The sequence below is a fragment of the Malaclemys terrapin genome, chromosome 11, assembly GCF_027887155.1.
Source record: "Malaclemys terrapin pileata isolate rMalTer1 chromosome 11, rMalTer1.hap1, whole genome shotgun sequence".
Taxonomy (NCBI): domain Eukaryota; kingdom Metazoa; phylum Chordata; order Testudines; family Emydidae; genus Malaclemys; species Malaclemys terrapin.
This window is the reverse complement of record NC_071515.1, coordinates 60,852,289-60,879,354: the sequence shown is the minus strand read 5'-3', so window position 1 is coordinate 60,879,354 and position 27,066 is coordinate 60,852,289. Positions and strand designations below refer to the sequence as shown.

Below are 27,066 nucleotides of genomic sequence, written 5' to 3'. Positions count from 1 at the left end.
TGTATTGAGCATTGGTGTAGAAGGTTGAATAAAATAATCTCATGTGAATTGTTCATTTCTAATGGCTATGATTCTAAACTCTGCATGTTGATTTCTTCCTTGATTTTATTGGTTTCTAATGTTGGGAATAATAGCAAAATGTATCATCCATTGACAAAGAGCATACCCTCCAAGGTCCACCATGTGGCCATTTGCACACAACACACAGAATGGAAAGCACTCACAGTCTGACTGTAAGAATGAGGTTAAAGAGAATACAACCCTAACAAGAAAAATAGTTGTTGTAGCAAGGGGTAGAAACCACCAACCTAATGATTGTAGACCACCCACTTGGACCAAATAAATAATACAGGAGGCCCCTAGATCCCCATGTTTCTTGAACTGACTTGGTCATTCAACTTTCCCAGGCCTTGGATCCATAGTTGACAAGCATTATACCCTTGTGAAAAGGGTTGTAGTTGCCCCACGTTGACCCCAGCCGTCTGTACCACTGGATTTCACTGTCCTGACACATCCATAATTCCCCCGCCTCCCGTTACTATATCAGAATTCAGAAACCACCTGCCACTGAACTAAATGCCAATTCATTGATACATTTCCTCTGCAAGAACTCTCATTTGAATTTCCTTGCACCTACAGAGTTACGAACCTGGAACAAAGGTTCAACACGTATAAAATACCCAACAGCAAATTGACCTCCTTGATACAGAAAAATGCAGTAAGACAAGAGTAAAAATGTTTAAGGCACTTAAATGACTTAGGGCTTATCAAGATAAGGGAAATGCGGTGGACCTAATATACCTGGATTTCAGTAAAGCGTTTGATACAGTACCCCATGAGGAACTATTGGTTAAAATGAAAAACATGGGGATCGATATGAAAATCCAGAGGTGGATAGGGAATTGGTTAATGGGGAGAATGCAGCGGGTCGTATTAAAGGGTGAATTGTCGGGTTGGAGGGAGGTTACTAGTGGAGTGCCTCAAGGTTCGGTTTTGGGACCCATCTTATTTAATCTATTTATAACTGACCTCGGGACCGATTGCAAGAGTGGGCTGATAAAGTTTGCGGATGATACGAAGGTGGGAGGAGTTGCAAACTCGGAGGAGGATAGGGATACTCTGCAGGGAGACTTGAATGAGCTTGTGAATTGGAGTATCAGAAATAGGATGAAATTTAATAGTAAAAAGTGTAAGGTGATGCACTTGGGGACGAATAATAACAATTTTAGTTACAAGATGGGGACGCATTGGTTAGAAGTAACGGAAGAGGAGAAGGACCTAGGGGTCCTTGTGGACCGCAGGATGACTATGAGTCGGCAATGTGACGTGGCGGTGAAAAAAGCCAATGCGGTCTTGGGATGTATTAGGCGAGGTATATCTAGTAGAGATAGGGAGGTCCTGCTTCCGTTGTATAAGGCGCTGGTGAGACCTCATTTGGAGTACTGTGTGCAGTTCTGGTCTCCCATGTTTAAAAAAGATGAACTCAAACTGGAACGGGTGCAGAGAAGGGCGACTAAGATGATCAGAGGAATGGAAAACCTGTCGTATGAAAAGAGATTAGAGGAGCTTGGGTTGTTTAGTCTGACAAAGCGAAGGCTGAGGGGGGATATGATTGCTATGTTTAAATATATCAGAGGGGTTAATACAAGGGAGGGAGAGGAATTATTCCAGTTTAGTACTAATGTGGACACGAGAACGAATGGATACAAACTGGCCGGGGGGAAGTTTAGGCTTGAAATTAGACGAAGGTTTCTGACCATCAGAGGGGTGAAATATTGGAACGGCCTTCCGAGGGAAACGGTGGGGGCGACGGACCTGTCTGGTTTTAAGATTAAGTTGGATGAGTTTATGGAGGGAATGGTTTAATGATAAAACATAGTAGCCAAGGAAAACCAAGCAATGGTACATGAACAGCATAATGGCCAACAAGGGTCAGGCTAGAGACTCTTGCCTATATGCTCGGGGTATTACTGATCGCCATATTTGGGGTCGGGAAGGAATTTTCCTCCAGGGTAGATTGGCTGAGCCTCTGGAGGTTTTTCGCCTTCCTCCGCAGCATGGGGCAGGGATCACTAGCAGGAGGGTCTCAGCCGATTGAAGTCACTAAAACACAGGATTGGGGACTTCAACGGTAGAGTCCAGGGAAGGGTCTTGCGGCCTGCAGCATGCAGGGGGTCAGACCAGATGATCATAATGGTCCCTTCTGACCTTAATGTCTATGAGTCTATGAGTCTATAAGATGAACAGTTGGTGTGCGGCAAGCTGGGGTGTGGACCCTGCTACTGTGCACTAAAGTTCCCCTAATGTGCTCTGATCTACTCCACTTTGAACTGGAACTAGGTCATTGCACACTAGTGAATTTTTAGTGTGTGGTAGCAGTGTCAACATGCACAATTCATGGATGGCATGCTAATGTGCTGTAGATTTACATGCCATGCACTATTAGTCTACACAAGCTCTTAGGAGCTTAAACCCCTTTGAATGTCATTGACATGTAAGCTTCTAAGTGCCAAAGTCTCTTTTGAAAATGGGATGTAGGTTTCTAAGTCACTTATGTGCTTTTGAGAATTTTAACCTAACAACTTATTAACATACATCAAACCATAACTGCTTACAACAGTAACTATACATAGAAGTTTGCTCCAGCACTATTGTCGTTAGGTGGGAGTGGCTATCAGTGCAATGACAGTACAAAATGGTTCCCATGTCTCTCCTGACCTCCTTACAACCTTTGGGCCCTTCCCAGCCCAGAGTTCCTTCATTCCACCAGCACTGAAAGACAGGAAGGATTACCAGAAAATTAATCCGCAAACAACTAAAATTTTGCTAATCATTTTCATGTTATGATGCCAGAATGTTAATGCAGGACTGGTAGAAAGGGAAAAAAAGAAAATGCACGGATACATCGATATGCAGGAAGGCATTGGGAGGGCATCAGCTATTTATTAGACTCTATCATGTCATCAGCAATATTTAAAAATGGGAAGTGTGAGGGGACAATAAGAGTGTGTACACAGGATAGTAGTAATGCCTGGGTGATGACCTGCATCTAGAGTCTAGAAAAGCCTGCCAGTTTAATCTCTTTAGGTTTATTTGTGAGAAGAATACCAGATGGTTATATAATATTGTGATGTATGATTTCAATTTTGGGGAATTAAACATTCACATTGCAAACTTCTGCTTCAGTTATAAGGAGTCAAGAAGGATTATAAGAATGGATGAAGAATGAGTTAAAAAGAATATAGAGCATTCTAGAAACTCATGTATGTCCAATTAAGGGAGAGTATTGAGTTTAATCCCAAAACACTCGATTCCATGGTTCTTTGCTGTTTCTAATCAACAGAACTGTTCTAAGCAGCAGGGCTAGCTGTAAACAAGTTAAATATGCTGCTGATGTAAAACTGAATGGAGTAATGAAAGCGCAGACACAGAGCCCCATGCTTCCTTTCCCTTCCATACAGAAGGCAGATGAGGTCTAAAGAACCCATAACTCTTGGGAAGAGGAATGGTATGCGCCTACCTTTCCTGGGTGATGGCAGAAGCCTCTGACTCTACTTCAGGGGCTCCATGGGCTTGGAAGGGTATGCATCCAATCTATGTAGCAGGCTCTGCTCAAATGGCAATGAATTTCTAACTGGCCAGATTACCACTAACGCTCCTCTGAGTCTTCTGCTGGGATAATGCGTGAGTGGAGGGGGAGGTAGTATTAGTGAGCAGACATGATTGGGTTTGTATGGCTGAGCAACAGCTAAGGGGGTTCAATGCGTTTCATGAATACCTGAAGCGTGTTAATACCAAAGAGAGAAAGCAATTATACAGTGTGGGTCCCAGGGGCATAATAGGACCAATGGGGTGGAATTAAAATGGGAAATACAGGCAGAGTATAAGAAAAAAAAAATCCTTCCTAGCCAAAAATGCCCTTTGCAGTCTAAAAGGGCGAGTATTTGAACAAGTCTGAACTATTCCTTGAATGATTTCCCAACTTCATTAGGTGCCATTTTGGGTCCTAATTCTGAAGTCATTGCTGTGTGTTGTTCCATTGAATTGAATGGGACTACATGGAGGAGAAAGCACATAGTTGAGAGTAGAAGTGTGCAATATCAGACCCATTATTTCCTTCAATATCAGGCAAATGTCTGTCCTTTTTCAATCACTATATTGTTGCCATGCAAGTAAGGTCCAACTGTACATTTGTTTAATTCCATACTGTATATGTCTGATTGTCTTCTAGGGTCTGGAATACAGATTTATTCCCAAATATCTGTTTAGGTTTCCATTAAATAGTCCATTGCCATAGAATATAGTGGCCTTCTGTCACTGTCTACTCTAGCCTCTTCTTTCTTACCACTTCCCTATTCGGGATCAGCAACTTTTATAGCTTTCTTTTAAAACTCATGATCATATGCCAGGTTGTCATGCAAATTGGGCTTCCTGAGCTCTGTTGATATTTGGTCCAGTTACTGAATCTTTTGTCTCCCCCTTAGTTGTCTACTCTAGCCTAGTTCTCTTAAAATTTCCCATGATGCTATAGCAGTGAGCTCCCCAATGGACCTGCTAGTGTGGACGAAGGACTGGTAGCCTTTAACCAGCATGTCTGTGCCCTCTGCAGCTACTCAGAGCAAGTCCTGACAACACAGTGTTCAAAATGCTGGCAGCCAATGATGCCTTGTCTACACGAGTGCTCCCACTGATGTAGCTGCCTCACTGATACTAAAGGAAGGAAATTTCAAGAAAAAATGGCAATATTTTCAAAAGCCGAGACGACCTTCTCTCATGCTGACCAATATCGTCTTGTATGTTCCCCAGTATGCTTGTCTGTCTTTTGTCTTATAGTTAGACTGTAAGCACCTTGCAGCAGAAAACGTCTTTTTGTTCCGTGCCTAGCCCAGTGGGGTCCTGGTTCACGACTGGGGCTCCTAGCGGCTATCACAATATAAATGATAATAATTGGGGCCTAAATCTCTCTGACTTTCAATAAGACTTAGATTCCTAAGTGCCTAAATCTTTACTCGAAATGTAGTGTAGAGTAAGCCAATATTTCCTGTAGTTCTCTGTCCTAGGTGCTGAAATAATTCAGTGAGTCTCTTTGCCCATGATCTCTTTCCCCATGACTGTTGTAGTGGTACTAACAACTGACTACAGGCCGGCAGAAGCAGTGGAGGCACCAGAGAGAACTACTTTAAGGTTGTCAGCATCAATACACCATTGAGGTGATGATAGCAAACATTTCCGAGTATGTGTTCCAATTTTTACAATAGTCAGGTGCCAACCTTAGTGATACCTCTGTTTTCCTTTATGCGTATTGCATAAAATCATGCAGTTCCTGTGCACTGTGCGATAAGGGGTTTTGTTTGATTGCTTTGTTTTTGCTCTGCAGGTATAGTCTCTGTGTGGTACAGAGAAGGAAAATCCCCTCTCCTTTTGTGTAGGAAATCTATACTCTGATACATTCATTGAGGCCTTTCCAGATGGCAGGACATGGCAACACACTTTTGATGCTCTTTTTGTTTAATAATGCATGCTGTATCCAAAACATCCACCCAGCTGCACAGAGGAACTATGTAAGAAGAGGGCTGCATAAATCTAATGGTTTGGAATAATTATGCTTGTTTACCTATTATAAACATACTGGGTCTGACTCTGAGCTTGTGGACCCAGTTTTATACTGGGGTGACTTCCATGGACCCATTCCAGATTCATGCTGGAAAAGAGCGGTCAGAATCAGACCTCATATTTATATTTAGAAAAGTCTCTATGATGTGCATGGGTTTCTTAAGGAGGCAAGAAGAACTGCTAGAATCAGAGCAAATTCCCAAAGTGACAAGGTCTTAGTGTAGAAATCTTTGTATCACACGGATACCAGGCATCTGGATTACTATGGACTCCCATTGTGACTTTGCCTGAGTATGTAGTGCAGGATCAGATTCTGATCTTTCTTGCATGGGTGTAAATCAGGAGAAATTTCATTGCAGCCAATGAAGTTTCATCAGTGTCAAATGTCTGTCAGTGAAATAAGAACCAGGCCTTATCCTTGATTAATTTACTTTATTGTATTTAAGGAAATCACATTGCAGCAAACTAATATTTTCCTCTTAGTTGTAATGTTTTGTATTTGTATTAGGAGTAATACTTCCATATTTGAACATAAACAGCTACAAATATCAATTTTTCTCCTGTGGTGGTGGTTGGGGGTTTTTTTCTCCTCCAGTTTATGCAGGAGAGCTGCCTTTTGGCATTTTTCCTCTCTGACAATGTTTGTTGGTATAATGGAAGGCAACAGCCTGATTATTCTATTACCCTAACTGGAAATGAGTAAAAAAAAATCTACAATAGCTGTTACTTAAATGTGATCAATCTGTCTGGGATCTAACAGGGATATTTCTCCATATGCAGTTTACATTTTGTTGTGTAAACCTGTCCCTATCTACATCCTCTCCACATCAATGTGTACCATTAGAAAAATTATATTTACAAAATGTGTCTGATACATGTATGAAAATATTGGACAGAATTCCGGTGCCACCACTTTTTTTTTTAAGAATGAAGTGACCAATTACATTTCTTGCCAATGTTTAGTGTTTGGTTACTTATCAAGTCTAAATGAAAGGGAAATGAAACACAGTGGGTCATTTCCTATGTCGGTGTATATTGAAACAGAAGGTATATTTGCGGTGAATTACACTTTGTCAGTCTAAAAGCAACTGTAGAAATGTGCGTGCTTCTGGAATTAGCACAGTGCTGTTCAGCTGCAGTGTAAGATGATTTGAGGTAAAGCTGATGAAGCTTGACTCCAACTCCTGCACAATTTATCAAAGCCTGAATGTCCAAAAATAACTTTGTGAAACAGGTGTAGTGTAATTAGGAATTTTTTAGCTGTCTTAACAATTTAAAAGAGCAAAAGAAACCATAATCTGAATAGCCATCTGACTGATGATGAATATGAAAATAATAATAATTACTCAGATGTTTTCATTTTCAGTGGTCTCTAAAAATAGAATTAATCTTCCCCACACCCAGACAAAGTAGGTAATTGTTATCCCTATTTTACAGTCAAGGAAATGAGGAGGCAGAGAGGTTATATGACTTACCCAGAACCACAGAGAGTCACTGATAGAGCTGGGATTAGAACAGATCAGTGCTGGTGCCAGATCCAGCCCTGGGCATTTTGCTGCTCTAGGCTAACTTCAGTATTGATGCCCTAGGAACCAACCCAATCCTAGCCCTTGTTTTGCTTTGAATTATTTAACATTTAGGCATTACGCTTTCTATTTGCATTGTTGTTTTACAACTCACTGTGTCGTCTTTGTGAGTGCTTTTCCTTCTCTTATCCATTTCCTTTTCTTTGCCTATTTGGTATTTTGGGGTTTAACTTTTTCTCACCCTTGTTCTGTTTTTCCTTCAAGCTGATTTCAGTATAGTGAATATTTTTCCATCTTTTCTCTCACTCAATCACACTCATTTCCCTGCCCATTGTTTTTAGTTTTTCTCCGCTTCTCTTCCCCAAACATTCCTCTCTTTTTTCACCACTCCAGACACCGTCAAAACTTTGTCATTGTCCCCATGCATACCCATTCCGTCAAGCTTCTCCCCACCTTTGGGGATGCATTAATTTTCCCTAACCTGGACCTGTGGGACCTCAGCTCTCCTGTGCTCTCTCATCTCTCCTATTCTCTCCCCCGGTGTCCTTCCTCCCTCTGGACATACATGCACAGACTCATGTGCTTACAGTGGTAGTACAATGACTCTTTTCTTTTTCTCTGCACAAAGCAGGACTAGGTGGAAGCTGTTTTGTAGCTCAGGGTATGTCTATACTGCAGTTAGACACCAATTGCTGGCCTGTGCCACCTGACTCGGGCTCAGAGGACTCTGGCTAAGGGGCTGTTTCATTGCAGTGTAGATTTCAAGGCTCGGGCTGGAGCCCAGTTTCTAGGACCCTGTGAGGTGAGAGGGTCCCAGAGTTCAGCCTGCAGCCCAAGCATGGAAGTCTACACTGCAATGAAATAGCCCCGCAGCTCGAGCCCCTGGGACCAAAGTCATCTGGTCCAAGCCAGGCGCAGGCTTCTATTTGCAGTGTAGATATATCAGAGGCATGTTGAGGAGAGAGGCAGGATGGATGGGGGCATGGTCTTGAGCCAGGGGGTGGAGTCAATACCCACAGAAGGAAAGAGAAGCAGGAGTTGCTAGTACTGACAGATGTGAAACAGAATAAAGCACTACAGTCCATTATTTACCCAAGGGCAGGGGAGCCTAAATGGAATTTGCTGATTATGCTGTCCATTATATCCACCCCAGAAGTGGGCAGAGATTGTTGGGAAGATGCAATCACCCAGTTGAAGGGAGCTGCAGCAAAGAGAGGGTTTGTTCATTTTTTAATGATTTTTTTTTCTGCTACCCTCTTCAATTCTGCACTGGCAGGCTAAATAGCAGCATGGAGAATCTATAAGATATGGTTATCACTGTTCGGTTCCAAATCCTTTCTCAGTCATCGCTTAGTGACTATAGTTAATTTAGTACCTTTTCAGATAACATAGTAGAAGAGTGTTGTCCTTTTTGTGGAATCCTGATGTGTTTCTAATCCACATGTTTAGGTTGCCCAGATACGTCATTGATGGTCCCATACAATCCATGCATGTAAATTAATCCCCTCAGTGACACTGCCTATCAAGACAATTTGCATTTTCAATAACTTTAGTTTATTTAGGCTCAATAAATTTGTTCCCCAATTAATGTTTAGTAGATAATTTTATAATTCTGCATTAGAAACATTGATTCATGGATTCAAAAATCCTAAGGCCAGAAAGGATCATTATAATCATCTCTTTTTACCTCCTGATTAGCACTGGCCATAAAATTTTGCTCAGTAATCCCTGCATCAAGCCCATAACTTTTGGCTTGGATACGGCATATCTTTTAGTAAGACACCCCATCTTGATTTAAAGACTTTGGGTGATGGAGAATCCACCTCACCCGTAGGAACTTGTGCCACTGGTTACTTGCCCTCTCTGTTAAAAATGTGTCCCTTATTTCTAATCTGAATTTGTCTAGCTTCAGCTTCCAGTCAGAGGATCTCATGTCTTTATCTGCTAGATTAAAGAGCCCTCCCCTCTACTGTCAGATATTTTCTCCCCAGGTAGGTATGTATAGATCATCATCAAGTCATCTGTTAACCTTCTCTTGGATAAAGTAGAAAGGTTGAGTGTCTTTAGTCTGTCACTGTGAGGCATGTTTTCCAGACCTTGAATCAATCTTGTAGTCCTTTTCTGGACCCTTTAAAAGAATGAATGTCATTTTTAAAAGTGCAGACACTTGAGCTGTGCACAGTATTCTAGTAATGGTGTCATGAGTGCTTTATATGGTGGTAATTACACTTCCCTACTTCTAGTTAATATTCCCGTGCTTATAAATCCAAGGGTTGTGTTAGCTCTCTTAGTGACCACATTGCGCTCATTTTCAGGTGGTTATGCATCATGACCCTGAAGCCCCTCTCACAATCACTGGTTTCCAAAATAAAGTCCCTCATCTTTGTTCCTGGATGTATGACCTAGCATTTGGCTATATAAAAATACAGGTTGTTCAAGCTTTTTTGACAAGATCAATTTCTCCTAAAACAATGTTGATTGGCATTAATTATGCTACTATCCTTTAACCCTTCACTGGTTGCATACATATCAGCCTTTCCATGATTTTGTCTGGGACAGCAATAAAATTGCAGCTATCTTTCAATATGGGACTAACTTTCAAGGAGAGTGACTGAACCGACAGTTTCTGATCCTCAAGTCTCTTTATTCTCCTTTCTCTCGGTTCTTTTAGCTCTGCCTTTTATCTTTAATTAGCACTTTTAAACTGATGATCCTCAGCTGCCTTATCTGTTAAAGCTCTAGTGACTCCCTGCTAATCACCTCTCTACTTGTCCTGATAAAATAAACTTTTGACTTTGTTTCAGTCTTCCTTAGCTAAATGTCTTGAACACTGAAGTGGTTCTCTTGGGCAAAGAGACGTACAGTTTCACTGCATCGTCTCCCTGGACTCAGTCCCAGAGCCTGTTGAAGTCAGTGGGAGTCTTTCCATTGACTCCAGTGAATTTGGATTAGGCTCCTAAAGAAGGGTATTCAAGAAGATGTCTACCTGCCTTGAGGTACAGAGCAGATTTAGGGCACTTACGGATCAGATTTTGACCTACTCCACTTCAACCTATGTAGAAAAATGCTCCATAATCCAACAGAAAGAGTAGGAAGTTCTGAGCAAAGATCCAAACAGGTGGGGAGGTGTAGGTTCCCCTCTGCAGGGTGTTGGGTAAGAAGACAGTTTACCATTACCCAGTATCTCAGGAGACAATATACGTGTGCTTTGCCATGTATTCCCTGCCAGATGCCAAGATTTATTTCTTGGTTCTAGGGAGCCTTCATTTTACTAATTGCATTTATTTGCTGGGGAACAGTTTCAAATAGGAACAGCGTTTTTTCTCTGCAGCACATAAGCCTTATATAGCATATGACTTTGGTCAATAAAATTAGGCTCTTTCATGCTTAACTCCTATTCAGCTGCAGCCACTTATATGATAACAGAACTATCCAAGAAGCCCCATTATTTGTCAGATTGTAAAAATTTTAGAACAGTCTGAGTTTGCAACAATACTTTCAAATCAATGAAAAAACCTTCATTCAGTTAGTTTATCATGAATGTGGTGTCACCCCAATAACACAGAGAGGTCTGTATTACCTATAATTACACAGAAGAAATTACTTCTGTTAATAGCATCTCTAGAGGCAGTGTTAACATCTGCCAGATTTGGAAGTAAGTCAGGTACCTCTACTACACTACCCTACAGGCTATCAAATACTCTGGTGTCTAGAGATACCTACTCTTCTCAGACAGATTTCCTGATTCGAAGCAAGAATAAGGTTGTGAGCTACATCCCTTTTCTAGCCCTGTGGCTAGAGGGGATGGATTAGACTCATAGACTTTAAGGCCAGATGGGACCAGGCATATCAGGCTCTGTATGGCACTCGCTTCAGTGCCAGTGCTAGTGAAGTTGTTGCAAGTTGTCTGCCATCTGCACCTCACTGCTGGTGAGCAGGGCTCAGACGGTATATTGCCTCCTTTCTCTGCACCTGCTGCTAAGTGGATAACAAGAGAGAACGCGCCCCTGTGAGCCACCCCTTCCTGCCCTCTGACTGAAGAGGGAATAACACTGTGAGTTGGCTCCCATTTCTGCTCCCGCTGCTGGAGAGGAGGTATCAGCTTTTTTGTTGCTGAGGATACATGAAACTCTAGCAGTCATTTGTGCTGCTTCTGCTTATGGCCAGTCAGGTATCCTCTCTGACAGTCCCCTGGGTATGTATTTGAGAAACAAAACAAGCCTATGACTAACCAGTCTCTTGCGCTTCTTGGCTGGAATGTTATCAGTTCAACTAACCCGAACTTTTCCTCTCTTGTGTCCAAAACTAAAATTGGGATAGAAAAGAAGCCAGCATATACCTTAGCTGGTTTAAGACATGAAGACAAAATGCCGATAAACTTCTTACGATGAGTTTGTAGACTTCTTTTGGAGAAGTTTTATATGATTGTGTTCCATACACTAGAATGTTATTTATGTGGTCATGTTGTTCTTTACTAAATCAAAGATGGAGACAGAAAACCTAAATTTCTAAACCATTTAATGCTCTCCACTAACAGAATGAGGAAGGTGAAATACTGACCTCAGCCAAAAGGGGGAGTCAAAATGCAGCTAATTACTATGCTATAAATAACGAGGAGTCCTTGTGGCACCTTAGAGACTAACACATTTATTTGGGCATAAGCTTTCAGAGCATTTGAAAACCAAGGCTTTGTTAATGCTGTAAATGCAGTTGTCAGTTTTCTTTGATTCTGCTGCGATTATGTTGAGAATGGTATATGACAGCCAAGTACTGAATCCCCTAGTGCCAAGACTTCTAGATTGCTGTGGAAACTTAATTCAAAATATTTCTAAAAAGGAAGAGTATGTGAAAGTGTGCTCCTGGGATATAAATTTCTGTCCAGCGGTACACTTATCCCCTAGTGTATAAAGATGCACCAAGAAGATGCTCTTCTGGTGCTATTGCTGCTCACTGCCTGTTTTTATTTTATTTCATGGGACCAGGGACTTGGCTGTTGGATCCAAAGCTCTCTGGCTCATATCCCAGCAGGGGAAGGTTTCTCACCCACTGAAAAGGCACTTTTTCAGTTTAAAGGAATGAATTTGCTATGTGGAGCCACATTGTGCTCGCCTGGGCGCTTTCAGGACTGCTACAGCGTTGTTGAGAGATTTCCAAGGAGCTGCACCAGCTTTGGGTTTCTGGGGCACTTCGACAAGTGCATTCTTCTTGAAGGTTCATTAAAATAATTGCAGTGGGGACTTTGTGCTGTCCAGATTGTATTAACAGGAGTTGATTATGTGCTGTTCACTTTGGCATACTGTTACAGTGAGATTTCTTCCAGGCTACAGAACAACTTTCATGGACACTTAAGTAATTCTGCAACTGCACTGCCAATGTGTTCCTTGCAAGTGTAGGTGTAAACTCTCCCCACACGATTGCATTCTTTTTGAGTGTTGGTGTACACTATATCCATGGTGCTGAATTTTTATTGTTCAGTTATTTTTTCCACAATGGCATCCATTTTGTAGTCATTGATTAGTATTCATAGAGATCCAGCTCCATCTGATAAAGCACAGCTGGCTGTGTTCTGCCTGATATATATTCTATCTTAATCTATATACTTCAAAAAACACAGCATCACCTAATTAAGATTTATGTGTCTACAAGTTTTTAATTTCTATTGTGATTGGTATTCTGCAATTGTGGGGTTTCTTGCCACGTTTCCAGTTAAGCTTCATAGGGTTTTTGACCCCTAACCTTAATCTTGAGAATCCATTATGCTACCCTGAAGATACTTGAATGAAATCTGTTTCATTCTTTAGCACAGTTATGCTTTTCATTCACCCACAAATATATGTTTGATTTCTACTTGGAAGGTTTTTTTCCCCCTAAAAGATGGGGAAATCCAATAATTTTGATACAACCTTACGTTATAGCAATTTTATTTATAAGCAGGAATTCTGCTTTATTTCAATACAGTAGCTGAACTAATTAATATACAATTTTCTCTCCTTTTTGCTTGTCATGCCCTGCTAACATGGACATCTACAAAGGCTCAGGTTGGTGTTGCAATCTGTCTTGATCTTTATTGTTCTCATTTAGTAAAAAGGGACTTTGTTCTCCATCAGTCAGCTTTTCCACCTCCTCTCTTTAAGGCCGAATCAAACATTATTATTGCATAACTAAGAATGATCCAGAAAGGCACCACAGTCATTTTGTTATTGCTGAACATATTCCTCTGCTTCAGAAAAATTTGTTGTTTCAAAACACAGAGCTTTAATTTATTCATATCTACTTAAATTTGCTTTGCCTGTCTTGCTTTATGTCAGGGAAAAAGCAAAATCTACCTTATCTAGAGACTCTAGAATCAGCAGAAGATGTTCAAAAATTCAACAGATTCTCACTAATGAGTCTGCACCTTAGTTTTGACCCTCGTATATGGTGGCACAGTAAAATTGTATTTGAGCACTGAACATGAGAATTGGGTACCCCATTGCATAATGCATTTCTGAGGTCCAGAACCACCACTTCTGATGAAATAGTTTTCTGATACTGAATTAAGTTTTGTGTGTGTGTGTAACATATTGCCATCTCAATTTCTTCAGAATAATATAAGATTAAATTGCACTACATTGGGATTGCAACCATCAGTAGTTTAACCTACTCTCAGAAATCTAGGAGCTGATCTTGCCAGGTGTTGAGCACTCCACTCTGTGCTCAGCATCTTGTATGATAAGGCTCATAGTTACAGTAAATCGCTAATGCTATTTCTGTCTGTCTTTCTTCTTCTTTGAAGTATTATTGGTCATATAATAAATACAAAAATCATTAGTGTTTTCAGACCTATCAATACTCTAGAATAAGCAAAATTCATATTAGCCCTTTGGGATCAGCCAATAAGTGCAGTTAAAGTGTTTTTCACTGCCCCGAGGGAATTCTACTTTTTAACATATCAGATCATTGGAAGGCAGCGAGTGAGTGTGTTGAGAAGGTCTTGCACTCTGGTTCCAGCACTGCAGGAAAGGTGCCAGCTGCTATAATTCTACAGTTACATCTACTGGGGGAGGCAGTGTGGATTACTGGCTGGGAGCCTGTTCATACGAGTGCTGACAGAGCTTTAGGGTCTCATAACTCCTGCTGCTGCTAATTAGAGAGATGGAATTTATTGAAATGAACAATCACTTAGAGAATATTTTGTCCCATATTTTCACGTTTAATTACACCAATTTCTTATTTTAAGTTCCAGTAAAGAATGCTTACATGTTAGCATAATACAGCTTGACATTTTTAGTGTGTGCACCAGCTTTACAGAAAATAAAAACATTTAGCACTGCTAAATATAAATTAATAAACCTTGGTCAGTGAGCTGTTACTTCCGTAAGTACCAGCCATAATAACTGTGGTTTAGTAGATCTCACTTCAATTAACTCTTTAAACAAGACATTTTCCATTCATTGCACTTATCAATTTGAATTACGGAGGTACCTGTCTTTGCATATTTAATGATCTATTAGAAGAAAATGAGAGACTGACTAACAGACCAGGGCTTTTAAAGTTAGGCAAAAGGACTGGATGAGGGGGGAAGAACACTTAAAGAATATGCTGAGGGAGTACTGGGCATTCAATTGTCTTTTTAACAGTATTTTACAGTCTCTTTCTTCATTTCTACTCCTTACTTCTAATCCCTCACTTTAAAGCCACAGTTTTGTATTGTAGCATTACCAGGACTTGCTTTGTTGATAGCTATGGAGATAAAGGAAGAGGGAGGCATGCGTCAGGACCCTAATTGGGCCCTGGGTGATCGCTACTTCCCACCAACCAACACAGATGTAATGAGGTTGAGTAGTGCCCGTATAAGAAAAATTAAAACTACTGATTATTCCTCAAAAAAGGTTTTTAATGACTTTTGACTATAAAGGCAACACAGACAAAATAAGAAAAGCAAGAATAAAGACCAGCACTGAATAAGGATTAATATAAATGGAAGACAAGCACAAGTACATGTGAAGTTATTATTCATCAGCTACTTACTACTATCTTAACACTGTAGTATCGACACAACATGAGATCAATTCTGCTCAAGCAACCAGACTTCTTTACCTTACCCTGCATTCGCCCGAAAATATGTTACCCTTCAGTTGGCCGTTTTCCGCACTGGCCAGGTACGGACAGTCGCAACGTGCACGTCCCTTCGGTTCAGGGGGTGTGAGTCAGATTTCCCTTATGACCAAAACACACACACAGTCCCGTGCCTTTGTACTTTTTATCTGATCTGTCGGCCGTGTCTTAAAACAGGCTGACCAATTAGGGTCAGCCAAATCTTTAATGTGGTTAGCATTGTCACCTTGGCTGTATAATTTATGCTTACTTATCTCCTTGTGTCGCTTTGACTGTATAATTTATGCTTACTTATTTTCTTGTAGCCAATTGTTTTAATTGTGGGTTAGACAAGCTGTGCCCAGGGGCACAACTTATCTCGCTTTATAGGAGTTAGAATGTGTTATCTGGTTGCAGCGTGTTTTGACCACAAGTCTTAGTTTATACTTCTGCAAAGCGTGCCCTTTTTACCTCTGCAAAGCGGAAGTTTGAGGCCTAACATTGACAATACCTTTGTTCAGTTCAAGCTTGGCAATAATTTTGTTCAGAGACTAATCACAATGGCTTCATCCATAAATGTCTTGCCATTGTTTTGATTGTAAAATGAGGGTGGACTGATGGTTAGAGCATGAGCCAGGGAATATGGCATTCCAGCATTCGAATCTCAGTTCTCATACTGGCGCTCTCTCTAGCTTGGGTAAATCACTTAACTTCCCAGGCTCAGTTTCTTCATCTGTAAACTGGGAATCATACCAGGCTACTGTGAGAATTATAATTAGGTAGTCTGGGATGGAGGGAATTCTGAGTAGATTCATAAATGTTTCTCCCCCCTGACATCACAAAAATCTTCCTTGCTCTGGGAATCCCTTTGAAGCCTATCAGCAGTGCTACTCACTTAACAACAAAGGTTGCTTCAGGCCAACCTGAAATGTCCCTCCTTTGGGAGGGCTGAGCAATGTACTGCTGAGCTCCCGGACAGCAAGAGGAACTAGAAAAAGGAACTGGGAATTAATCTGGTCCCTCACATTGTAGTTATATATACTCAGAAAACATCAGACTGGCCTTTGGTCTTGTTTGTTTGTATTATGGCACATAGATGTTAGGGTAACATTGATTTCCTTTTCATTCACCATAATGCTTTGGACACATGTAGAATCACTTGAGTGGTTTTTGTGGGTTTTCTCTAAACTTAGTTGGGCACCAGCTGAGGTTTTAGTAACCTTTATTAAGCTTATGAGTGATCCTCTTTGATCCCTATCATAAGGGCTAGTCAGCTCCTACTTCAGGTATATATTAATGAATGAATGTGCTTTATTTGTTTTGCTTTGAAACGTGCAATCATATTACTTGTTATGTAGATTATTGGGACAAATCACCAGCATTTATACGAAAAAGTTCATGAATCTCAATAGTTTCACAAATTTTAACACAATTATTTTTCCAAAATCCTGTACCATGAATTATTCGCTACTTTTAGTTTGTTCTTCTCCTGACTCCAATCAGGGAGCAGAAACAATACCATATGATTGAGGCAACTCGCTGTACAACCCAGATATTGAATAACAAACAGCAAATGGTTGCAACTAGTAGCTTGCAAATAAGCTATAGCCTAAAAATGATTTGTTCCAACAGTTTGAAAACATGAATGGCTAATATATTTGCAGAAGGCTTGGTCAGTATGTAAACTATCCTTACACAGTATTTTAAGTTTGACACTTTTAGTGATGTCATTCAGGATTACACAATATAACATTTGTTGATAAGGTAATATTCTCCCTTCAGATATATAGCCCAATTCGGCCCTAATTCAGATAAGCATTTAAGCCCATGCTTAAATGAATCCAGGTTCAGGAAAACAGTTAAGCCCATTAATTACTTGAATATTGTTTATCATTATTTATTTATTTGTATTGCTGTAGCACCTAAGGGTGTCTTGCCAATTTGTGGTCTTAATGAATTAAGCCATAGACATTTTTTTTTTAAACGGCTTGTCTGAAGTTGAATGAAGCCAAAAGACAAAATATGTGCTAGTTACTAACTGAGACAAACATTATTTCTCATACTGGTAAATACAGCACCTAACAAAAAGGAAATTCTCATGAAATTTAGATGAACTGGGATTGTTCAAGGTCTGCACCTAAATCAGAACTGCGGGTAATCACTTTGTGGCTGAGCTCACACTGTACTTTGTAATACCCCCACTTTTGTGACAGGCAGACTGTGCCTGTTGAGGTTACAAAACATCACAGCAGCTGTAGTTCCCAATTTGCTGTAGTCCCAATCATGTCAAGTTGTCTGTGAAAGCCACATTGACCACAGTTCAGATTTTAAAAAGTCATTTGGGCTCTACATGGACTTTTACTGTAACAAAAGAAGAATCATTACAACACAATTCAGTCTAACAGCTGCCTCCTCTTGAACTCTGGGCACTGGGGGAAAGAGAGTAAAGTGGATTAAAAAAAAAAGTGAAAACCCTGCTGGAAAGTCTCAATAGGAGTGCTTAATATCTAAGTTCAAACTTCCTTGCCATCAAGTGCCTTTGGAAATCAGAGCAAATCAGCTCGCTCCCCTACAGAACTAGATTATGTGGCACATACAGCGTTTTAGTTTTATTCTTGGTGGTCTCCATAGTTTAAAAGTACATTTTTATTTCTTGGGTTCTGGCTATTTAAACATATTTGGTCTAGTGTATCCCTGGTGCAAGATCATTGACATGAAATGAGTTTATACCAGGGATGAATTTGTTCCATTTTGATAAAAATTAATAGCAAAAAGGATGTCCTCGGGTTTCCAGTCATCTGCTACAGATATCAGTTTGGTTATTCTAATATAATAAGCAGATATTGACTTCTGTTGAGGTAAACGTCAAGATCTACTGACTGGAAAGCTAAAATATTGACTAAGGCAAAGCCAGAGTCGATATTTACATTGACAGACAATAAATCTTGATGTTCACTGAAATATGAAGTCACTATGGTTTCCAGAAGTACTGATCCCCTGCAACTGCAGGCCCTTTGTCTCTCAAGTATAGCCATTATTTCTTTTAATCATTTAGATCACCTGTGCAAGCGCACCCATTTCTATAGGTGATCTGATAAGTAAGTTAACATTGCTCTGTTCCAACTTCTGAGGAAGTAAAGAAGAGAATCCTACCAGCTCATCACATAATTATTTTCAGATGTTCATGTACTAGGACATTTCTCCAGCACCATTTATTCAAGAGGAAATGAACTGATTAATAATGTTTCTGTGCATTCTAATAAAATACTTGTTAAGACTAAAAACTGAGGTCCATGGGAGTTGGGCTCACATTTCTCAGAGTCCCTAGTGCAATAGTCTCATTCCGTACAAATCAAGGCAGCTTTGTCTTTATGTCCTTTTATTCACTGAAGGAGAACCTCTTCAGGTACCAATTATCTATTTTATGGTTAAGACCCAAAAGTGTCTTTGGTTTAGTTATAGATGAACTTCAGAAAGTTGATCATAAAAGCACCATATATTCTTCATTATCTGTAATCAAGTTCTATTCTCTTCAGTCTGCAAAAGGTGATGAGTATCTCAAATGTATATGATTTTTCACAAGATGTATGGTGCTTCCTGCTTCTAATTCTGCCATAAAGACCATAAGTGAAATCCTGACCCCATTTAAAGCAGTGGCAAAACTCCCACTGATTTCAGTGAGACATGGTTTCACCCCATGAAAACAGAATTTCTTGGGGTATTTTGCACTTCTGGCCCAAACACATGAATAATAATAATAATAATAATTAATAATTAATTGAGGGAAACAGTGAAGCAAATATTTTAGAAACTTCAAAGGATTTAGTTTGGATTCATTTTTAGAGGAGGGCAAATGTGTCGACCAAGTTCCTGTAAGGGGGAGCAGCATAGGGCCATTCCGGCAGCTCTACACCACCTGGAAATCCTTAGTCCAGCTGTCACTGGTTTGTAGCTCCTCTCCACCAACAGAGGGAGGCAAAAGTCCCATAACTGACCCCTGAATCAGGCCTGTGATCTAAAAGTAAAGCAGGAAATTGAAAGTTACAAAAAAAAAAACCCTACTCCAGTTAACTCCCAATATTTAAAGAGGACACTAGGGGACATGCAACTATTCATTGTCTTTTTTTGTTCCTTTCCTTGAGTAGTTGGGTTGGGTTGCTAGTGCAATGTTGTGTATTTCTACACCTGTGGGTTTTGTGAATATATTATCACTGTGCTTTGGTTTCATAAATCTAGTTAACTCTGGGAATTTAGAAAAACAATTTAAGTAAACTATTTTATGGTTTTGGTTGTACTTCGCAGAGGGAGAGTGGATGGTGGTTGTCAGAGAGCAGACTTTATTATCTGCTTTATAGTGCTTCAGAGAACACACAATTAAACAAACTCTGTGAAGGCCAATGGCAGTAAGTCATACAGAGTAACACAGCTGAGTCACACTCTGTGGGCAACCCAGAATCATGAGGTTCATTCCCTTGATCTTCTTAAACAATATAACTATAAGCAGAAGATATGACTTGGAGACCCTCCTGCTGATACAAAAAGAAAAATCAGCATTGATTAAAATATATCATTGCTAGCAAGGAGAGAGAAATTAGAAAATGATCCTGTTCCACTGTGACAAGGAGCACAGCTTGTGACCAAGTTACACTTCATCATTTGTGAGGCCAGAATCAAAGTTACAAATAGCAGCTCCCATCCTGTAAAGAAATGTCTGAGTGCAGACTCATACAGAATCCCACTGCAGTCAATCTTGCATCTGTTTACAGAACAGGACCTAGAACATATAACTGAGTATAAAGTATGTATTGAGATGGGGTACGGACCCGTCCTGTTAGCAGACACTAGCAGCCTGTATAAATCTACTGAAGTTCTCCTAACTCACTGTGACAGGTGCAGCAGGTGAAGGAACACCTGGAAACAGAGATGTCAGAGAGAGAACCAAGGCCACAGCTGCATCCTAAAGCTGAGGGACATTCAGTTAGACAAAGAAGCCATCATGGAGAATAGTAAGAGGGTTGATTATCCCAGGTGGCAGCAAAAAGTGCTTTTGAGGGAAAGTGAGAAAATCTCAGGAGAGTTGTGGGAAGTAGTTTGGATGCTGACGCAGGATGGCGGGGGAACAGGACTTGTTTTGGTTTGTTCATTAGGGTTGCTAACTTTCTACTCACACAAAACGGAACACCCTTGCCCCACTCCCTGCCCCGCTCCTCCTCCAAGGCCCCGCCCATCTGCTCACTCCAACTTCCTCCCTCTGTCACTCACTCTCCCCACCCTCATTCACTCACTCACTCATTTTCACCAGGCTGGCTCGGGGATGGGGTGAGGGCTCCGGGTGGGGGTGCAGGCTCCAGCGTGGGGCCAGAAATGAAGGGTTCGGGGTTTGGGAGGGGGTTCCAGGCTGAGGCAATGGGTTGGGCTGTGGGAGGGGGTGAGGGCTCAGGGGTGGAGCCAAGGATGAGGGCTTTGAGGTGCAGGAGGGGGCTCTGAGCTGAGGCAAGAGGTTGGGATGTGTGAGGGGGTATGGGCTCTGGTCTGGGGGTGTGGGTTCCAGGATGGGGCCAGAAATGAGAGGTTCAGGGTGTGGGAGGAGGCTCTGGACTGAAGCAGAGGGGTGAGGGTGAGGGCTGGGGGTGTGGCCCTGGTGTGGGGCCAGGGATGAAGGATTTGGGGTGCAGGAGGGGGCTCTGGGCTGGGGCTGAGGGGTTTGGAGTGTGGGGTGCGTGTGTGAAGGGCTCCAGCTGGGGGTGCAGACTCTGTGGTGGGGCTGGGGATCATAGAATCATAGAATATCAGGGTTGGAAGGTACCTCAGGAGGTCATCTAGTCCAACCCCCTGCTCAGAGCAGGACCAATCCCCAACTAAATCATCCAAGCCAGAGCTTTGTCAAGCCTGACCTTAAAAACCTCTAAGGAAGGAGATTCCACCACCTCCCTAGGTAACCCATTCCAGTGCTTCACCACCCTCCTAATGAAAAAGATTTTCCTACTATCCAACCTAAACATCCCACACTGCAACTTGAGACCATTACTCCTTGTTCTGTCATCTGGTACCGCTGAGACCAGTCTAGATCCATCCTCTTTGGAACCCCCTTTCAGGTAGTTGAAAGCAGCTATCAAATCCCCCCTCATTCTTCTCTTCTGCAGACTAAACAATCCCAGTTCCCTCAGCCTCACCTCATAAGTCATGTGTTCCAACCCCCTAATCATTTTCGTTGCCCTCCGCTGGACTCTCTCCAATTTGTCCACATCCTCCTTGTAGTTTGGGGCCCAAAACTGGACACAGTATTCCAGATAAGGCCTCACCAATGTCAAATAGAGGAGAATGATCACGTCCCTCGATCTGCTGGCAATGCCCCTACTTATACAGCCCAAAATGTCATTAGCCTTCTTGGCAACAAGGGCTCACTGCTGACTCATATCCAGCTTCTCATCCACTGTAACCCCTAGGTCCTTTTCTGCAGAACCGCATGGGATTCTTCCATCCAAAGTGCAGGACTCTGCACTTGTCCTTGTTGAACCTCATCAGATATTTTTGGCCCAATCCTCTAATTTGTCTAGGTCCCTCTGTATCCTATCCCTTCCCTCCAGCGTATCTACCACTCCTCCTAGTTTAATGTCATCTGCAAACTTGCTGAGGATGCAGTCCACGCCATCCTCCAGATCATTAATGAAGATATTGAACAAAACCAGCCCCAGGACCGACCCTTGGGGCACTCCGCTTGATACCGGCTGCCAATGACATGGAGCCATTGATCACTACCCGTTGAGCCCGACGATCTAGCCAGCTTTCTATGCACTTTATAGTCCATTCATCCAGCCCATACTTCTTTAACTTGTTGGCAAGAATACTGTGGGAGACCGTATCAAAAGCTTTGCTAAAGTTAAGGAATAACATATCTACTGCTTTCACCTCATCCACAGAGCCAGTTATCTCATCATAGAAGGCAATTAGGTTAGTCAGGCATGACTTGTCCTTGGTGAATCCATGCTGACAGTTCCTGATCACTTTCCTCTCCTCTAAGTGCTTCAGAATTGATTCCTTGAAGACCTGCTCCATGATTTTTCCAGGGACTGAGGTGAGACTGATCATCCTCCTTCCCTTTTTTAAAGATGGGCACTACATTACCTTTTTTCTAGTCATCCGGGACCTCCCCTGATTGCTATGAGTTTTCGAAGATACTCATGAGGATGAGGGGTTGGGGGTGCAGGAGGGTGCTCTGGGCTAGGATCGAGAGGTTTGGAGGGTGGGAGAGGGATCAGGGCTAGGGAAGGGGTGAGGGGTGCAGGCTCTTACCTCAAGCAGCTCCTGGAAGCAGGGGCATGTCCCCCCACCCTCGCCTTTGGCTCCTAAGTGGATGCATGGTCAGATGGTTCTGCGCACTGCCCCATCCGTAGGCACCACCCTGTCCATAGGCACCACCCCCTAAGCTCCCATTGGCCACGGTTTCTGGCCAATGGGAGCTACAGAGCCAGTGCTTGGGGCGGGGGCAGCATGTGGAGCCCCCAACCTCCCCTATGTATAGGAGCGGGGACATGCTGCTGCTTCTGGGAGCCATGTGGAGCTAGGGCGGGCAGGGAGCCTGCCTTAGCCCTGCTGCACCACTGACCAGCCTTATAATGGCCGACTTTCCCTCAGAGGAGATGAGATGATGAAGCTTCATCTGTCATAAGTGATCCACGTTTGGAGAATAAAATATCACCCCTGCCCCTTATATAAAGAGAGCATCCAGAACAGCATAGTCCAGTTTGCTGTGTGGGTTGTCTTTTAGGGACTCGTTTTTAAATAACATTTTTTTTTGCCCTCTTAAATTTTCTTTGGTTTATTTTAGCTTGAAACTCTACCCCTACAACAAACACTCACCTAACTTCTTCCCTGTAAGCACAGTTCTGACAGCTAGCCAAGGTCCATAAAGTATTACTATTCTATATACAAAAAGACAGATGCTGTAGATTGTTGATACCTGCCCTAGACTTCTAGGGCATATGCCCCCAATCTGTCCCTAGTAGGTTCTCATGGAGTCAATGGGTTTGACTGCCGCTCCCAGTTGACAGAAATGTATCACTGGAGTAGCCAGGATTCCTCCCCTTTCCACTTAGCAACTAAGAAGAGAAGTTTGAATAGTCACTCGATAATAGTGGAGCAGTGTCCTGAAATTGTGTTGCAATGCTTGCATCCTGGCAGGCATTACAATGATGCCAAATGACAAAAGTAATGATTCACGGTCAGTTATGTCTAACACTGAACAAGGAGCTTCATTACAATAGGGGAAAGAGTTTTCCTAAAGCCATTCTTTCTCTTTGTCCACATCACAGTACAGCTCGTGGGATTTATTCCAGCCCCCACTCTGGCAGCAGGGTATAGGGGCCATGCGAGAGCTGCAAGGCTCCAAGGAAGAATTCCCCCAGGAGCAAAGTAGGGCCTACTTAAGTGGCCATATGTTCCTTTTCCTCCATAAGCCCTTGTATTGCACAGAGCACTGCAGGGATTCTGAGCTGCTGCATAGCCCATATAGTGACCTGGGGAAATTGCCGTAGATTGCAGCTTAAAATTCAGAGGGCACACAGGTAACATCAAGACTCCATTGTTCCTCCTCTCACTTGCCCCACCCCTGGCTGTTTTTCTCTGGAGGTACAGAACAGAACTGAGCCCCTGGCTCTAGAACCTTCCAAGACCCATCATTCTTTTTAGAAATTTAAAGAAACATTAATATATCCTCACAGTCAGCATTTGGTAACCCCAAGATGTGATGAGTCAGGCATCACACCACCATATTGAAGTGTCACTCTGTTAATATTTTATGACTTGTCATTCTGTAATGAAATGGCTCCACAGAGGTTTAGCACCAGTTTGCAGGTAATTTGTTATGTTGCTGGCTAAGTTTTGTTTTGTTTTGTTTTTTTGCTTTTCCTGTCTATATTATTTGCCTCCCCATTGTGACAAGGATCATTCTGTTCACATAGAGAGCACCCATTTCAAGCCCAAATCTTGGGAAGTAATACCTTCATGTAATTGTTGACCTTCAATGTCTCCTATATGATAGAGGACCTTTTGTCATAGAACCTCACCTGGCAATAGTCGATTTTTCACAGCAAGAAAACAATAAATATTCCCCACGTATATACATGCAGTCTCCTGGAGATGCTTCGCAAATATTAATTAAAGGCATCACTATACTTAGCAGAAAAGAATTACTATGCCCATTTCACAGCTGGATAAACTAACTCACAAAGGTGGAGTAACTAGTTCAAGGTCAAATAGTCAGTGGCAGAGTCGGGAATAGAAGGAAAGGAATTTGGCACTAAGCCACCTGCTCTAACCATTGGAACACACTTTGCCTCCCTAGACTTTTCAGCAAGGACATTTGTCATTCCCATGTGTTAATGAAACTAGCAGTCCCTCCAATTATTGGTAATTAAAGGGCTATATTCTCTTCTCATTGCACTTGTGTAACTCAGATTAATATTAATTAGAATTAGTGTACAGCAAAATATGTCGGTATTGTTGCTGCTAGACCACTCATTACATGTGTAAGAAGGAATGTCTTACTATTTATATTAGCTCCCTAGCCACAGATCTAAGTATCCCTGAACCTTATATATGTCAGTGCCTCAGTGTAAAGACATAATTAGCTCAGATTCACTAGTTGCTATGCAATGTGAGCTGACAGTGAACTTTGTGCAAGACCCCCATCCCTCTGGTGAGAGATGAAGTTGGAAACATAAAATTATCCTCCTCTATCTCCAGAAACATCAAGATAAGGGTGCCAGTGTAATGCCACTTGCCCTTATTTATGGTGGCTCTGTACTGGCATGTAGTTATTACATGGAAGTATAATTTTCAGCCCCATGTATTAGCATGAGTGAACCTGGCCCATTGTTATGTGCACACAGAGCCTGAAATATGACTCAGGCTTAAAAATATGCAGAAAGAACACATCCCACCCATGAACAAACTTTTATTGTCCCTGAAGTAGGGCCTTTGTTATATCCTGTCATCCTTGATCCACAGGCTCAATAATTGAGATTTGTTGCTTTTCCTTCCATTTTTATTCATTTCCATTATTTTTAAATAGCTACACTTCTTATCTCTCTCATCTTATCACATCCTTCTAAACTGACTTCTTTGTTGCAGTTATCACCTCCTTGTTCTAACAGCAATTGGCTTCTGACCCTCCCATTTCCCATTTCAGCTTTCATGGCATGAAATATGATTCTTTTACTAGTTAAAGCCTTACTTTCCTCTCACCAATCCTCGCTTCCATTCCTCTGTCTTTTTTCATTTTGTCCTCACATATTTTCACTTTTCAGTTTATCTCATGCCCCTTTCAGCTAAACCTGAACACTGTATACACAGAGCTGGAGACAGGCCTACAGTTAAAATTAGTTTCTGACATTGTTAAAAAGCACCTTAGGAATAGAAAATAAATATTCTCTTATTCATTTGATTTGCAACCAACATGCAGACACTGCACCAATCTTGTTTTCCATTATACAATACTTTATCTCTAGTCCTCCACTCCCTTCCCCCCCCCCAAAAAAATATTGCAAATAAGGCTTCCTTATTGTTAATGCCAGAACATGCCTGGACATCATCTGCCATTTTTTAATGAAATTGTGAACTACAACAGTGTGGTAAAAGTTTCTCATTTTGTAAGAAAAGGTATGAGTTACAGTCATGGTAATTGTCAGAATAGAGTTGTTCCCCAGCAGGAAGACAAAGAAGATTTTGGTGTGCTGGAGAGCAATATCTTATATGCAGTCTTTTTTTTTTTTTTTTTCCCAGCATGGTGTATTGTGTTTCATAATGAGCAATGGAGAGCACTGTGTCTTAAAAGTTCAGCTTCAATTATGCAGGCAAGCTGGATTTATTGGCCAAGTTCAGTGAAATACAACCAAAATAAATGCACAGGAAGCTGCCCTTTAAAGTATTCCTTGAAAACAATGTTAATACATTTATTAATTTAAACAAAAAACCACACTTTTATATAATGGTTCTCCGTACAGTGTTCCTAAAGCGTGAATAGCTGTTGTAAACATTTTTCAGGCTTTCAGATGTATTCTTTACATGAAGAAAACAGAGTTCACATGAATACACAATAGTGTTTGCCTGGAAGACATATGGAAGTTAAGTGGCTGTTAGGGGAAAATGTATTTACAATATTTTGTTTAAAAAAATGCTCAGAATGCATAAAATTTCATTTCTGTACAGCGAATGACTTATAAGGACACACTAAATGCAAAAAGTAAATGCTTCTTATATTTCAGTTAGTGTCTTAAAGGAGTCTAAGGATACAATATGGTGTATAATTGTGGGAAGGGACACCTGATAGATGTTGTGTGAGGAGTCTGAGCAAATGAAATTGTAATGGAATTCTTGTTCAGGCTTTAGAAAATAGCTTTTTATTTATTCTTTTTTCTAGAGATGCTACATCCATATAATTCATTACATATTTGCACATCTTTCAGCAAGTCAATAGTGAATCAATGAATTTACACCATTTTTAGTATAACAAACATAATCAGGGGTGTTTTTCAGTGGTGTCCTTTTTATTGTTGTTTTCCTAAGGCATTTCTGTGGAGATACTCAGTGGTTCAAATGAATAATTTTGATTCTTTTCCCTGGCAGGTGTATGAGGCAGTCCCATGTTACACTGAGTGCAATCAGTATTCCTGGGTAGTAGAACCATGGTCTCCATGCAAAATCAACAGCGAACAAAATTCCCTCCACTGTGGAGACGGAATACAAACTAGAAAAATCAGGTGCGTGAAAAGAAAGGCATAATTATTTTAAATATACAGAGGCTAAAACTTTTTTTTCATAAGGAAAAAGTAACTGGATTTATGAAAGTGAA

The 27,066-nt window shown here is 41.3% G+C and overlaps 1 protein-coding gene across 1 annotated transcript in view; it reads left to right on the top strand.

Moving 5' to 3' along the window:
- The window catches only part of THSD7B (thrombospondin type 1 domain containing 7B), a 509,128-nt gene that overhangs the window by 431,695 nt on the left and 50,367 nt on the right, over positions 1–27,066 (top strand). Inside the window, exon 16 of the mRNA XM_054043281.1 lies at positions 26,841–26,974. Within this exon, the coding sequence (XP_053899256.1) occupies positions 26,841–26,974 (134 nt within the window). The remainder of the gene's footprint in view (positions 1–26,840; positions 26,975–27,066) is intronic.